The sequence below is a fragment of the Amblyomma mixtum genome, chromosome 4, assembly GCF_055824585.1.
Source record: "Amblyomma mixtum isolate Tamu chromosome 4, ASM5582458v1, whole genome shotgun sequence".
Lineage (NCBI taxonomy): Eukaryota > Metazoa > Arthropoda > Arachnida > Ixodida > Ixodidae > Amblyomma > Amblyomma mixtum.
This window is the reverse complement of record NC_143015.1, coordinates 155,252,132-155,265,659: the sequence shown is the minus strand read 5'-3', so window position 1 is coordinate 155,265,659 and position 13,528 is coordinate 155,252,132. Positions and strand designations below refer to the sequence as shown.

At 49.2% G+C, this 13,528-nt stretch overlaps 1 protein-coding gene across 4 annotated transcripts in view; it reads left to right on the top strand.

The window, feature by feature from the left end:
• The window catches only part of Pdk1 (Phosphoinositide-dependent kinase 1), a 71,819-nt gene that overhangs the window by 15,959 nt on the left and 42,332 nt on the right, over positions 1 to 13,528 (top strand). The window contains exon 1 of one of the 4 annotated variants that reach the window (XM_089540981.1): positions 11,948 to 12,551. The exons of 2 other annotated variants lie outside the window; for them this stretch is intronic. In XM_089540981.1, the coding sequence (XP_089397107.1) occupies positions 12,528 to 12,551 (24 nt within the window). In that variant the 5' untranslated portion in view covers positions 11,948 to 12,527. Of the gene's footprint in view, positions 1 to 11,947; positions 12,552 to 12,856; positions 13,034 to 13,528 lie in introns of those variants that run through there. One more of the 4 variants, XM_089540980.1, reaches the window with a different exon arrangement.

The window sequence follows — 13,528 nt, the reverse complement described above, 5'->3', positions numbered from 1 at the left end:
CGAGACTTGTTGTCGTCGTTCCTAATAGCACTTTGGGGGTGAAAGGAACGCCTCGCGACTTCCGAGGGGAAGGGACACTCGCCACTACGGTCGGAAAATTTGTTTTGTGTGTTTTTATGGGGTTCAGAGCCCCAAAACGACTCAGGCTATGAGGGACGGAGTAGTACAGAGTTCCGGATAATGTCGACCACCTGGGTCTCTTTACCATGCACTGACATCGCACAGTACATGGGCGCTGTTGGGATTTGAGGCCCAGCCAGAGGTGACAGGCGAGCCAGGCGAGCCAGGCAGGCGCCATCGGGCTGCCTTGACCAAAGGCGCTGGCTTCCGGAGAAGATGCAAGGAACGCTGGTGTGGGGGCGCCTCTGGAGACTGCGTCGCCGTGAACAAAAGCAACTGCTAATCCCCTTTGCCGAAGATTCTGAAAGCGGCGCTTCTACCGAACTGCGCTCTCCCGTGGATCGGAGGAGACAGCGAGCGGCGGCGGCGCCAACTCATCGCCTGCTTGCCCTTGAGCAGCCCGACAAAGCGGGGGTGGACACGGCTGATTTGTCCCTCCCTCCTGAAGAATTCATCGGTGGCCGGATTGTGCACTGTCTGCCTCCGTGTGGCTATCTCTCTAGAGATCAAAGAAACAGGCACCCATCTCAAGACGCCTCGAAACACATGCTCGCCGGTGCCGCTGTATGTCTGCAACGACGCGTCCCCGGACGCGGCACTTCGCAGATGTGACCCAAAGCTGGAAGCGGGGCCGCTTTTACTCTTTTTGCTGAGCGCACCGCCGCCCCTGGTGTGCGGCCATCACTCACGGTTAGAGTGAGTGATTTTCCAGGGGGGTGCAGCCGCCCCCCCTTGCCCCCCCCTCCGGACGCCCATGGTCGGCAGTGAAGATCTTTCCCAGTCGAACTGGTCTATGAAGTAATTTCACCTTGGTTTCAAGTGGTTCCAACTGGGAAGAATTGAATTTCCTCTTGGTTCCAAGTGGGAACTAACTGCTTTCACAGTACAAGTGGCATATGAAAGAATCCCCCTTAGGTTCCAGTTGGTTCCAACTGGGAACCAACCGGGAAGTACTGGGAACCTAGAGGAAGTACTTTGGGCTTAGCTAGACGAAAGAAGCAAACAAAGCATGAACAAAGCCTTGCACCAGCATCCTGTTCAGTGAGGAAGTCGAGAAGCGGGAAATTTTGTGGAAGAGGAACTTAAGCGTGTGGAAACGGAGAAAGCGCTTTCAACGACACTCAGAGTTAAGTTTCGCAAGTGATGACGAACGGGCAACGGAAGAGCAACTGTATAAATAAGTTGACGCCCCACAGGAGTTTTTTTGTTTCCTTGACTTCTTTCTATCTCTTTCTTACAAGAGCCGTATAGACGGAATTCGTGCCTTCATCTGTTCTTGAACGCAGGAAACGAGTACGTCCTCAGTCGTCTGTTACGGGTTCTACGGACGAGAACTTCCGCTTTGAGAAATGCTTGTCGAAACTGTTCCTTAGTTCCTTGTTTGTGCTTCCTGTTTTCCTTTCATCTGCGTTCATTTTGTAATTCTCCTTATGAGGAGCTGCAGGACAGGACGACTTTGACGATGTAGACTCGTGATGAAATGCCGGATACTTGCGGAGGAGGATTGCCACCGGAGTCTCAAGGCCTGTCTCCCCCTCCCCCCACCCCTCAACTAAATAGAAAGCGAACAAAAGACGGAGCATATGCATTCACATATTTGAGATGATTACAGGAGGGATGGTGGACTGAAATTGTCATAAAATTTCACGTAATTTTTGAGGAACGCGAAGAGAATCTTGAATTAGTTAGTGAAAAAGTTTTGAAAGAAGTACAGCAGGCAAACACATGACTACAACGAAGGAACTGTGCGTTCCGCAGCTTCCGAAGCCGCTGCAACTAGGAAGGCAAAAAATGACGACGAAATCCTGTATGAGTTTAACTGCATATTCTTAAATACAGACCGTTTTTAACGAAATGTTATCGCTTGATATCGCATGTTGAGCTGGAAACGCCCTCTGTACTAGTAACGTTACTAAATATACATGCCCCCACAAAAGTTTTCTGAACGTGGTGACCACAGAAAAAAAAATTGCGAGGACACTTTGGCAACTGAAGTGTTGAGAGGCGAAAGCCGAGGGCACTATGCCGTGACGACTTCCGGTGGATGTGACGTAACACCGTTCCCGTGGCTATATACGCAAATTACGCAAATTATACATCTTTCGGGGATCTGAAGCAATCTTAAGTAATCTTAAGAATGTAACAACAGGACTTTTTGTAGTAATGGGCAATCTCCTGTCGTAACGACAGAACCAGTTCTGTCGCAGCAACAGACAACTTCGCAATATTACAGAAATACCTGTCGTAACGACAGGACAAGAATATCTGTTGTGTTTTGGGACCGGCTCTGTCGTTCTTTTCAACAGAGAAAGGAAGAACCCAGGCGCCCACAAAGGCGAACGGATGAGGTCGAGAACAACTGCATATTGCCTGACGTCATGTGTGACTTAGTCCGCTCTATATATCGTTATTTTGCCTTCTTTTTTTTTTTGTTGTTGCCGGTGCGTTCATCAACCTGGCGCACAGATGGTCATGTCAGCTGTTTTCGCTCGCAGGAACTGACTACGTCATCAACCGGAGTATAATGGCCGAGAGCTTTTATTCTGAACGACCTTTTCAGGAGAAACCACCGATCTGTTTGCTCTCTTCTTTTTCCTGTTTTTGTTCTTGGTCGGCATGTTTTTTGGGGAAAAACAGTCGATTAATGCAGAAACCTGCGTGAGTTGGTGCCAGTTCAACATAAAACTCGGGCGAAGAAAAAACACACGGGCGAAACTCGTCGATGCCTGGTTGGTCGGTTGGTTTTTTGTGTTTGTTTTGTCGTGAAGTTGTCTCCTTTTATAAATGTGCTTTTCTTTCAGTAAATTTCGATTTAAGTTGGTGCTTTCCCCATCCTCACCTCTTTCTTCGTCCGTCTGTTTTCTTCGCTTCTTTTCTGACGAAATTTGATAATCCCGCACCAAGACTAAGCACGGACAGATGGGTTAGTTGGTTGTTTTTAACACTAGAGTACCAAGAGTTGCCGAACGTGGATATTGAAGAAAGAAGCTAGCTATATTTGAGGTCACAGAAGGCGTGGGAATGTTGCCTTCAATGAACAGTGCTAGATAACAAAAAAAAATCAGCAGACACTCTCAAGACTGTTTACCCGTAGGAATGCAAAGGCATAACTGTTCCCATATAGGTGCACTAACACACACACACACACACACACACACACACACACACACACACACACACACACACACACACACACACACACACACACACACACACACACACACACACACACACACACACACACACACACACACACACACACACACACACACACACACACACACACACACACACACACACACACAAACACACACGCGCACACAAACACACACACACACACACGTATGACATCACCCGGAGCGCTGTACGACGAACGGTTGCATCACCGTATTTGTAAGGAAATTGTTTTTTGAGGGAAAGAAATGGCGCAGTAACTGTCTTGACATCTCGGTGGACACCTAAACCGCGCCCTAAGGGAAGAGGTAAGGAGTCTGGGAAGGCATACAATTGAGGGTGCATATGTCGTCGGTTGGAATCCCAGTCGCTAGCTAGCCTCCAACTTGACTAGCACGTGTAAGCTATATGCAACTTGAAATCGTATGACACAGCCGGAACGCCGTACCACAAGCGGTTGCGTCACAATTCTGGTACAAATGTTGTCGGGAAAGCTGGCGCCGCATTCAGGTCGGCCGGCGGGGATTTATGTAGACTAACGACATGCATGTGATTGCCTGAAGTGGCGGAACTCGGCTTGCATGTGCGTCATACGGCTGCTTAATGACGTCATCCTATTTTTCTTGTCATGAATGGGATTTTCTGTGCCATCTGCGAGTGCACAAACGCACACCGTCGGCTTTTCTCTAAACAGGACTAGTAATTATTTCCCTTCAAAAAAATTCAGGAGGCACTTTGGCACTATAAAGTGCTGCAAGGCGAAAGCCTTTCCTGGCGCACTGTTTGGCATTGACTGCGAGGCTGTTTGTGCTGTACTAGTGCTTTATTTGAGTACACATTTTCACTACACATTACAACTACATACACTGACTGCCGACTTTGACTGCGTCTTTAGCACGACTCTCTCTCTCTCTCTCTGCTTCGATGAGTTCGGTTGTATCCATGGCTCTGTTCGCGGTAATGAGGTATGTAATGTGGTCACCCACGGACGCCTTACGCCCCCTGTAGGAGCGGATGACAACTATTTTATTAGTTGTCTGCTCCAAAAGGGGGCGTAGGCATCCGTGGGTGACCTCATTATTGTGAATTCGCGCACTCGGACGTCATAACCATTTCGACCAACCGAAAAGCGTGACACCTCTGCTGACAACCTTCTGTCGACAACGATGAGGCATTAAAGGTTTTCGCATTAAAACTTAGACAGTACCTTCAGAGCGCCTGTTGTTTATAGACGCTGCATATGCGTCATTATGACTGGGGAGCTGTGCAAGCCGCTCCAGATGGTGACAAACAAAAAAGGAAATTAACCGCTCTAACGGGCGCGCACAGGTCGAGAGTGCAGCTCACAAACATGATCGCATACGAGTAGGGCTATTTGCAGAGCCTGATTCACATTAGTGTTCCAGATGAACGCACGCGAGAGCTGCGGGGGGTTCATTGTGGGTCTTGTCTGACGCACTGGCGGCGCCTTCGGCCCCGGACCGGAACCGTCTGCGAAAGTAGAGTCACCAGCTAGGGTTTATTTTGGGAAGGAGACACGTGTACAGTCTTTGTCAAAAGTAACCGGGCTGCATTGTTTGCTTCTCATTCGTATAGTAGAGCCCTCACGGCTTCCCTAAAGTTAAAAAATTTTGTGGAAGGTGAGGACAGGGGTTCTCCTTATCATGCAAAGATTCAGAGCTTGAGGGCTAACATAATAGCTTTAATACACGACTGAGAAGCAAATCGGGCAGCCTGGTTACTTTTGGCAGAGACCGTACAAGAATGTTTCTCTAAATTATACAGTCCAAGGGATTTGCTTCAAAGCGGCATTGTTTGGTTGGTTTATTAGGGTTTAACGTCCTAACGCGACTCAGGCTATGAAGGACGCCGTAGTGAAGGGCTCCGGAAATTTCGACCACCTGGGGCTCCTTAACGTGCACTGACATCGCACAGTACACGGGCAGAATTTCGCCTCCATCGAAATTCGACCGCCGCCGCAGGGATCGAGCCCCTGTCTTTCGTGTCAGCAGCCGAGCACCGTAACCACTGAGCCACCGCAGCGGGGCCAAAGCAAAGCTGTATTGCGTTGCTCTCTATGCACCGCAGGCAGTACTCAATTTCACGGGGGCGTGTGAACGAGAGTTGCTCCCAACATCGAGAAATCTGAAACGCTGACGATGTAATTAAACGATCCACACTACCCGGCTCAGAATCAAACACGATAAACCGTTTAATTTGACAAAGGCCGTACGTATATTAAACTTCGCAATCTGTACTACGCCATCAAAAGTTCAAATCAAATAAAATTTATTCCGCAACAAAAAAGTTACGAGGAGGACAGGTAAAGGATGTTAGGACAGCTTGAGAAGCTCTAACCACTAGGACACGGGGCAGCATAGAAGCGTGCGGCTAAGGGACTACAATATACAAGGACGTACACATACATTAGTTATGCAACGTCGCTCGAGCAGGGAATCATAAGGGACGCGTGTTCTCGAAAAAAAAAAAAGTTTTTTTTTGTACAGCTCTGGCGTGCGACCCAGTCGCGTGGTAATGTTACCAGTGGTTATATAGCACGCACATCTACTTATACCTTAATACATTTTAGGCGACTGGTTTACGTGACTGCATCAAAATTATTTTTTTTTCCCGCACACTCGAGTCCTGGACACTTTTGATCGCGATAGCACAGTCGGAGACAAAAATCTCTAGGGCGCGTGTGCCGAAAACGAAACAAATGATTCATTTGTATAATTCACTAATTGCATAATTAGCAGCCAGATCGAGAGCACACTTTCGGCGGTGAAAGTCAAACTCTCGTTATTTAATCTGTGGCAGTGAAATGATGTGATCGCTGACAAACACGGCGCTTACAGGCCTAAATCGTTTACCATGAGTCCTATAGATGAGTCTTTTGTTCTCGATAGTATATATGTTACTCTGTCCAGCGCGCCATTTTCGTTGCTTGGGACAGCGACAGTTCTGTAGTATTTCCTCTTCGAGCAGGTAATATTTCATTTCAAGTTTACAAAGCATGAAATGTTGTAGCCCATCGGAGCAACTGCTAATGAGCCCAGGGGTTGATTTATGGTCACTCTTGCAGAGGGCTATCCCATCTGAGCCACGCATTTCTTCGAGTTATTTGGCTGACGAATGTGGTTAGCATGGTTTTCCTATTTAAACTTTCTCGCCTGGGAAGGGGCGGGGGGGGACCGCCCCCTACCTTCATAAATCCGTCCCTAAATAAGCCTACTAACCAGGGGCCGATCCAGGCCACCCTTTTTTGGCATGGGAAGAGAATAAAGTCTGTAAAGACGGAACTGTAACGTAACGTTTATGCTTTGTCTCCTGTTGGTTTTTTTTTGGTTTTTGTGTAAACAAAAAAGCTTAGAGGCAATCATGCAACTCTTCCAGAGACACATTTATTGGAGTTTGCACATTAAACACTGCCTAACACAGTGGCTGAGGAAAATGACGAAATGAAGAACAGCTATCACTACTGAGTTAAGCACTAAAGAGAACCTTACACATACCACTAAGACGCCACCTAATTTGTAGTACCCCCCCCCCCCTTTCCTACAATTTCAAACATGCAAATTTTGCGCTGGCTACCTTCGTGCTAACATATGCCCGGGAACAGTAAAGTTCATTGCCAAAATCAGGAAGCGTAAACCTCTATGGGCATTCGGACCTGTGGTAAGGATTATAGCCATAACTCCCTTTCTCAACTTCCTTCATTTCTACTTTGCCTCTTTTTCTTCTTCCGCTTTATAGATCCCCTTTCCTTTCTCCCTGCGTAGGGAAGAAAAACCGGAACTTCCTTAGGGTCAACCTCCTCGCCTTTCCTTCTCTCCTCCTCCTCTCTTTCCTTAGCTACCCAGCTACACTCTAAACAGAAAGGAGTAAAAAGGGAGTAAGTGCCTCCTTTTTTATAAAATGTAGTGCACTGGAGAACTGTATACTCCCTTCTTACTCCTGTATATATGGCGTATTCGTGTTTAGAGTGTAATTTTATTCAAGCGCATAAGACAAGCATCGCAGCTACATCAAGAGTTAAAAAATAACACAGAACATATAGCTTCGACATGGGACCTCTCATAACGTCTCTGCTATAAAAAAAAAACACAAAAAACGAAAGTTTTCTTCTTGGCGGAGGTTGTTCGCAACGCCGGTTGCTCGCAGTGCCGTCAGCAGCAGTGTCGCAGCAGCTCGGTGACGTCATCACCACAGGCGCATCCTGATCTGTCCCTGATACGACCTCTCATCAGAGCTCGCATAGCAGCGGGTCCCATCCTTCTCCACGTGGAGAGAGTTTATCGCACCTGCCGGGACTGTAAACTTTCGCCCCTCGGACGCAAGCGGGCCGCGGCCGAGTGAAATCACCGCTCCCCCTTGCTCTCTTTTATATGCTTGCGTGTATATATCTCGCTCCTCTGTCCACGAGTGCAGTTGCACTCGATATGGGTTTCACGGTCAAACAGCACACCGGCGCGGAAGGCGTGTACAGGGCCGGCGCCAGCTCCAACGCAATAAAAAACGAAACAATTAAAGAAAGAACTCCCGGACTCTTCTCTCTCGTCGGAGGTGGAAAGGTTGCAGTAACAGCTGTACCTATGAGAGATAGCAGGAGATTGTGCTTTAGAACCGAGAAGCATAAGAAAGTGAGAAAACGACAGCACTGATTGGCTACCAATATTTATTGATTCAGGGTCCAGTAGAAGCATCTCGACAACAGACCTTATTCACACTATCAATCAGGTGATAGAGAAATGCGCAGAATATAACCCACCCCTATATATAGCCTTCATTGATTACAAGAAAGCATTTGGCTCAGTGGAAACCTCAGCTCTCATGCAGGCATTGCGGAATCAGGGTGTAGAAGAGTCTTATGTGCAATTAGAAGGCAAGATAACCGCTGGTCCTTAAGGTTTGGTTTGGTTTGGTTTATGGGGTTTAACGTCTCAAAGCGACTAAGGCTACGAGAGACGCCGTAGTGGAGGGCTCCGAAAATTTCGACCACCTGGGGTTCTTTAACGTGCACTGACATCGCACAGTACACGGGCCTCTAGAATTTCTCCTCCAAATAAATTCAACCGCCGCGGCCGGGATCGAACCCGCGTCTTTCGGGTCAGCAGCCGAGCACCGTAACCACTGACCCACCGCGGCGGCGTAACAGAGTGGATTCCAAGAGAAGGCAAGCGTAGCAGGGGGTGGCAGTAAGTTAGGTGGGCGGATGAGATTAAGAAGTTTACGGGGATACGGTGGCCGCAGCTGGCAAAGGACATAGTTAATTGGAGAGACATGGGAGAGGCCTTTGCCCTGCAGTGGGCGTAGTCGGGCTGGTGATGATGATGAAATCTATCTTGAGGCACCGCAGCTTGCTTGCGAAAACGGCACCTTCATTTCATTTTTTTTTTGTTTAACTTTTCAAGAGTTTAAAAGCTATGTTTCCAGTGTGTACGTAGAGTCTTTGCCATTGGAGCGTGGTATTTTTCTATTACAGGCGAACTTCAGTTTGCCCTCGGTGTTCCTTTAATGGCTGGCGGCACCGTCTTCATCCACTGCGGGAATGTCGGGAAGACGAGGTTTGGTCACAGTGTAGTGGCAGTTTGGCCGCTAAGGAAGCACTGCATGTATTTGAAGATCTATTCTCAGAGTTGGCAGAAGAGAGGCTTCGGAGAACCAGGTCGTGTCGACCTTGTCAAACGCGCCTTTGATGTCTATAACGCTAGGATGGTTTGAACGGCGCTCAACTGGATGACACTTTCAAGGACGTCGTTCTTCAATTGGCGAAGCACATTTTGCGTGCTGAGGTGGGGTCTAAAGTCGTACATGCCCCCGGGGAAGTCGTTGGTCTCCTCCAGGAACGGCGGCAAGCAATTGAGGATTGCGTGCTCGAAAAGCTTGCCGGTGAAGGATGTCAGGGAGACCGGGTGAAGCTCCTCGAGGCTTAATGCTTTTGCCTGGTTCAGGTATTAAGATGATGTCGGTTTGTTTCCAATCCGCACTGTTGATGCCGCGTAGCCATAGTGGTCGTTCATAAACTCCGCCAGAGCCCCGGTGTCGTGCCTAGGTTGCGGAACATGCGATTTTGGACGTGGCTGGGGCGCTGGTCTGTATGGCTTTAGTGAACTCGGTGTCACAAAGATGGGCCTGTCCATGAAGCGCCTCGTTTAGCCGCCCGCATACGTGAAGGAAGATGGTGGCACGTTCGACGGAGGTTGGTAAGCCTTGCGGATGTGTTATACCAGCTCTTGGTCAGTGTTCTCGAACGGCTACGCTAGTCGTTGGTCGGAGGCAGCGGAGCAGCAGTCAAGTTTTAGCCGTTCCCAGCGTGCCTTGGAGTTGATCGCAGGTCTGCGTCCAGTTGCTGCGGGCGAGGTCTTCGGTGTATTACTGGGCTCCGGTCGTGAGCTTGGCGGTGCGCAGCCACAGCTTCCTACTGTCTTCCATTGGATTCCTCCATTCCATTTGCGGTTGAGCTGAGGTCCACAGCTGGGTCTTGTCTGCAAGCTGTACCTCTTGGCCTTGTGCAGTCGCTCATGACCAAGAGTTTCCCGTTGAATTCCTGAAGCGCGGAAGTGGTTGGTTGGTTGGCCTCAAGTAGAATGGCGCATACCCACTACGGGGGAGTGGCCAAGACACGGGGGGTGAAAGAGGAGCACTTACAGAGGAGGAAAAGGAGTAGTAATAGGGTATAGGCTGACAGACTGGACGATGCAACGACAGGGGACCTGATAGCTGGGAGATCGAAGACTGGACTGGCTGCAGTCCAGGAGGCAGACCGTCGTCGGCTTTTTGCCATTGTCCTCTTCATCTGCCCGTATGCAATGACTATATAGCTCCTTTGTAAACTGTAACTGCTGTCCTGGTCACCACTTGAAAGTAGTTCGGACGGCGCGAAAACAACAAAGACAAAGGAGACACGAACACAACAGGACGGGTCTCCTTTGTCTTTGTTGTTTTCGCGCCGTCCGAACTACTTTCAAGATATGAACCAACTAGCCCAAATCAAAGTACTTCTGGTCACCACCGTCGAGGTCGCAAAGCGAGGAGTTGACCTCTGCAGCACGACCTTGAGCGGAGAGAAGCCGCTGTCCGCTGACCAAGGTTTCCGAAACAGATAAGGCTGACAGATAAGGCTGTAGGATCCTGGACTAAGGGCCGCCTGCAGTTCACGAGGCGCAAAGCTCTTTACTGGTTAAAGTTTATCACCACCACCCCAAAAGGATTTCTCTCTGCCTGGGACACTGCGGTTATCCATACCATACCATACCCTACCATACCATATACAATACCAGATCAATTCAAAACATCCATCAAAGATAATCTCTAACCCAGTACATATGAATGTAGTGAAAAAAAAAACATAAAGGACCAAAAACCGAAACACACACCGAGACACACTGTAGGGCCGTTGTAGTGTAAACGAATAAATAAATAAATTCACAGGGACGCATAATTAGATTATATATTGGCAGTGCGATAACATTAGAAGATGGTGATATCTTTACCACAATTGTCGTGACTTCCCCCGAACAATGGGCGAATTCTATGAATTTTTCCCGACGAGACTTTAATTGATATCGCATAAACAAATAAAAAATAAAAATAAATACCTCACCCCTGTGCAAATGCAGAAGTACTGGTTTAACGCGCGTTTATCGGGATTCTTAACGCTTGACGTCTATTTTTTTATAGTTTTTTGTGGCCACTAACACCCCCCCCCCCCCCCCCCATTTTTTTCTTTATAACGCGTGGTGAAGAAGCAATGATATACGGTCTTCAGTAAGGAGTACGCGGTTACAGCAATATAAGAAATATAGAAATCAAAAAGAAAAAAGCGAAAATGCGTATGCACGTCCGTTTCGAGCAGCAGAGGACCGTCATTGTTTACGTTTACGCTGCCACAACTCATCACTGTGCAGAAAAAAAAAGAGGGGGGGGGGAGTGGGGGAAGGATAACCAAAGAATGCTCGAACCTTTTCCATAGATCTTTGTTTAGTAGGTACTGCGGAGATTATCACTTTTATCACGGTATCAGCCGTGGACGCAAGAGCAATTCACGCATTATAGTGAAAACGAATAAAAAGGCCTGAAATTTAATTTATTACTTGCCGCAAGTCATGTACGTTATCTGGGCACATGGAGCGACTTGTAATGTGCAGACAGGAAATGGTGTTCATCATGATCGCTTCACGCAAAACTGATCTGCGAGTGGAAATTCAAGTAAAGAGACCGATAAAATGTCTCCAGTACGCCGGAGGCGTAAATACGAATCAAGAAAAAATAATTCAGAAATGTGAATATCGCTGCTCGTCGCCTTTCCAGTTTACGCCCATCCTGGAAATCCTACGCTAATAATGCGCTCCCAGAGCTTGTTTGTCTAACGGCAGGAACAGGGGCCGTCGGTTCCTGCATGCAGACTCGCTCGCGCTATCTGCATGAGCGCTATCCCGCGCTGCCTACATACAGCAGCAGGCTTCCTTTCCGTCGTTTTGCTTATTTCCTTCTTCTTTCTGTTTTACGAGCACCGCCGTACTGCACACACGATTCGACGCGCAAGGTGACGGATGTCTCGAGAACGAGCGCGCGCGCACACAAACACACAAAGCAAAGGCCCTGCGCTCCCCAACGACGTAGCGCAAACATGTGCTTCCCGAGTGACGGCTACGTGACGCACTGTCGATGACGCAGAGTCCGGACGAAAGGCTTTCGGCGGCGCCGCTCCGAGAAGTACGCAGCCAGTACTACGTCGGCCCGACCCCGGCACGTTAGTCGCCGCCGCCTGCGGAGCGCATTGCGGGCCTTCCTCTGGCAACCGCCGTTGCCGCCAGACCCAACAAAACGCTAGCTGCAGTCGTTGTGTGGCTTTTCGGGGCGTCTTGTATTTTTCATTCATGCAGGCGGACCCCGGCTTCGTCGTCTACTGAGCGCGCGTCGAAAAAGAACGGGAGGGTGTACTCTTTTGTTTTATTTGTTTTTTCCCCCGCATCCTCGTGCGGATGCGTTCGGCGGGCGTGTGTTGTGTGTGGTGGTGGTGCCGGCACCTGTGATTTCCCGTGACCCGTCGTCGTGGTGTCGTGTTGTAAAAAGTGCGTGCGAGAATCGCCGGTCACAACGTCGCTGGTCGCCGTCCTCGTGAAACGGGACTCGCCCCTTCACCACCGCAGCGGGTGCCGCAATGACTTGCAGCGGGTAGTAGTAGTAGAAGCAGGACCCGGCGCCGGTTCTCCCAGCACCCCCGGAGAATGTCTGGGGCTTCTCCGACTGAGGTACGAATCGCCGCATTTTCGGCCCCGGTTTTCGAGCTTTGTTTATTTTTGCCGTCATCTGTGGGCAGTGGCGTGTCAGTAGCGTGTCTGGCCCGAGTGTGCCATGACCGGCGGCAGCGTCGAAGCGACGTTGGCTGCTCGCAGTGCCGTCCGCCGACGATCGGCGGGTCCGCGGTGGGGTTGGCACGGGCGTTAGGCCTAACGAGGAATGTCACTGACCTTTGTCTAGCGGGCCGGCTAGCTTGTTGTTCGTCTGTGGCTATGTGCGTGTGCGCGATCTCGGGGAAAGTCCCCGCGACCGCATCTCGCGGCGGCGTCGGAACGCCGCCCTTAAATGTGTTGCTTTATTTTTGTTGTGTGCCGAGGAATGCGCACGGGTTTTCTAAGGTCCCGTAGGACGGTCGGCGGCCGGCACCGTTGATGGGCTCCGCGCGAAACTGGCCAGACAAACGATGTATCGTTCGAATTGCACCGCTACCTCAGTACGTATAATGCGCTGTTCGCTTTCTTTGACCACTCTGTATTGTATCTAATGGCACTGACGATGTCTAATCTGACGTTAGAAACTAGGATGTTTTTTCTGTCCGGCATCCTTTCTCGAAAAGTAGTCGAGCTTGGCATACTTTCGCGTGTTTTTCGCATCGAGAGTAGCAAGTGGCAGAATGGCCATTCAGTTTATGATCACGTCATGTTAGCTTTTCGTTCGATCGGTGCCTCGTTTTCCCGATCCAAGTTGGTTTCTTGTTCGGAAGTGCAGGAATTTCAGGACGAGTCGGCGATAATTGCGCTCTGGCGAGATTGTCGACAATCGCGAAACACGAGATAAAAGAAGAATAAGGAGAAAAATAAAAAGGGGACTTTCCTCGTATTTTCGCCTCGTCAGATTGGCGTATCACCACCAAACTTGTTCGCTTTGCGGACTTTCAGCGGTCTGCCGATAGTGCTGAAGCGCGAAAGTGTATCGCGCGAAGCATTTT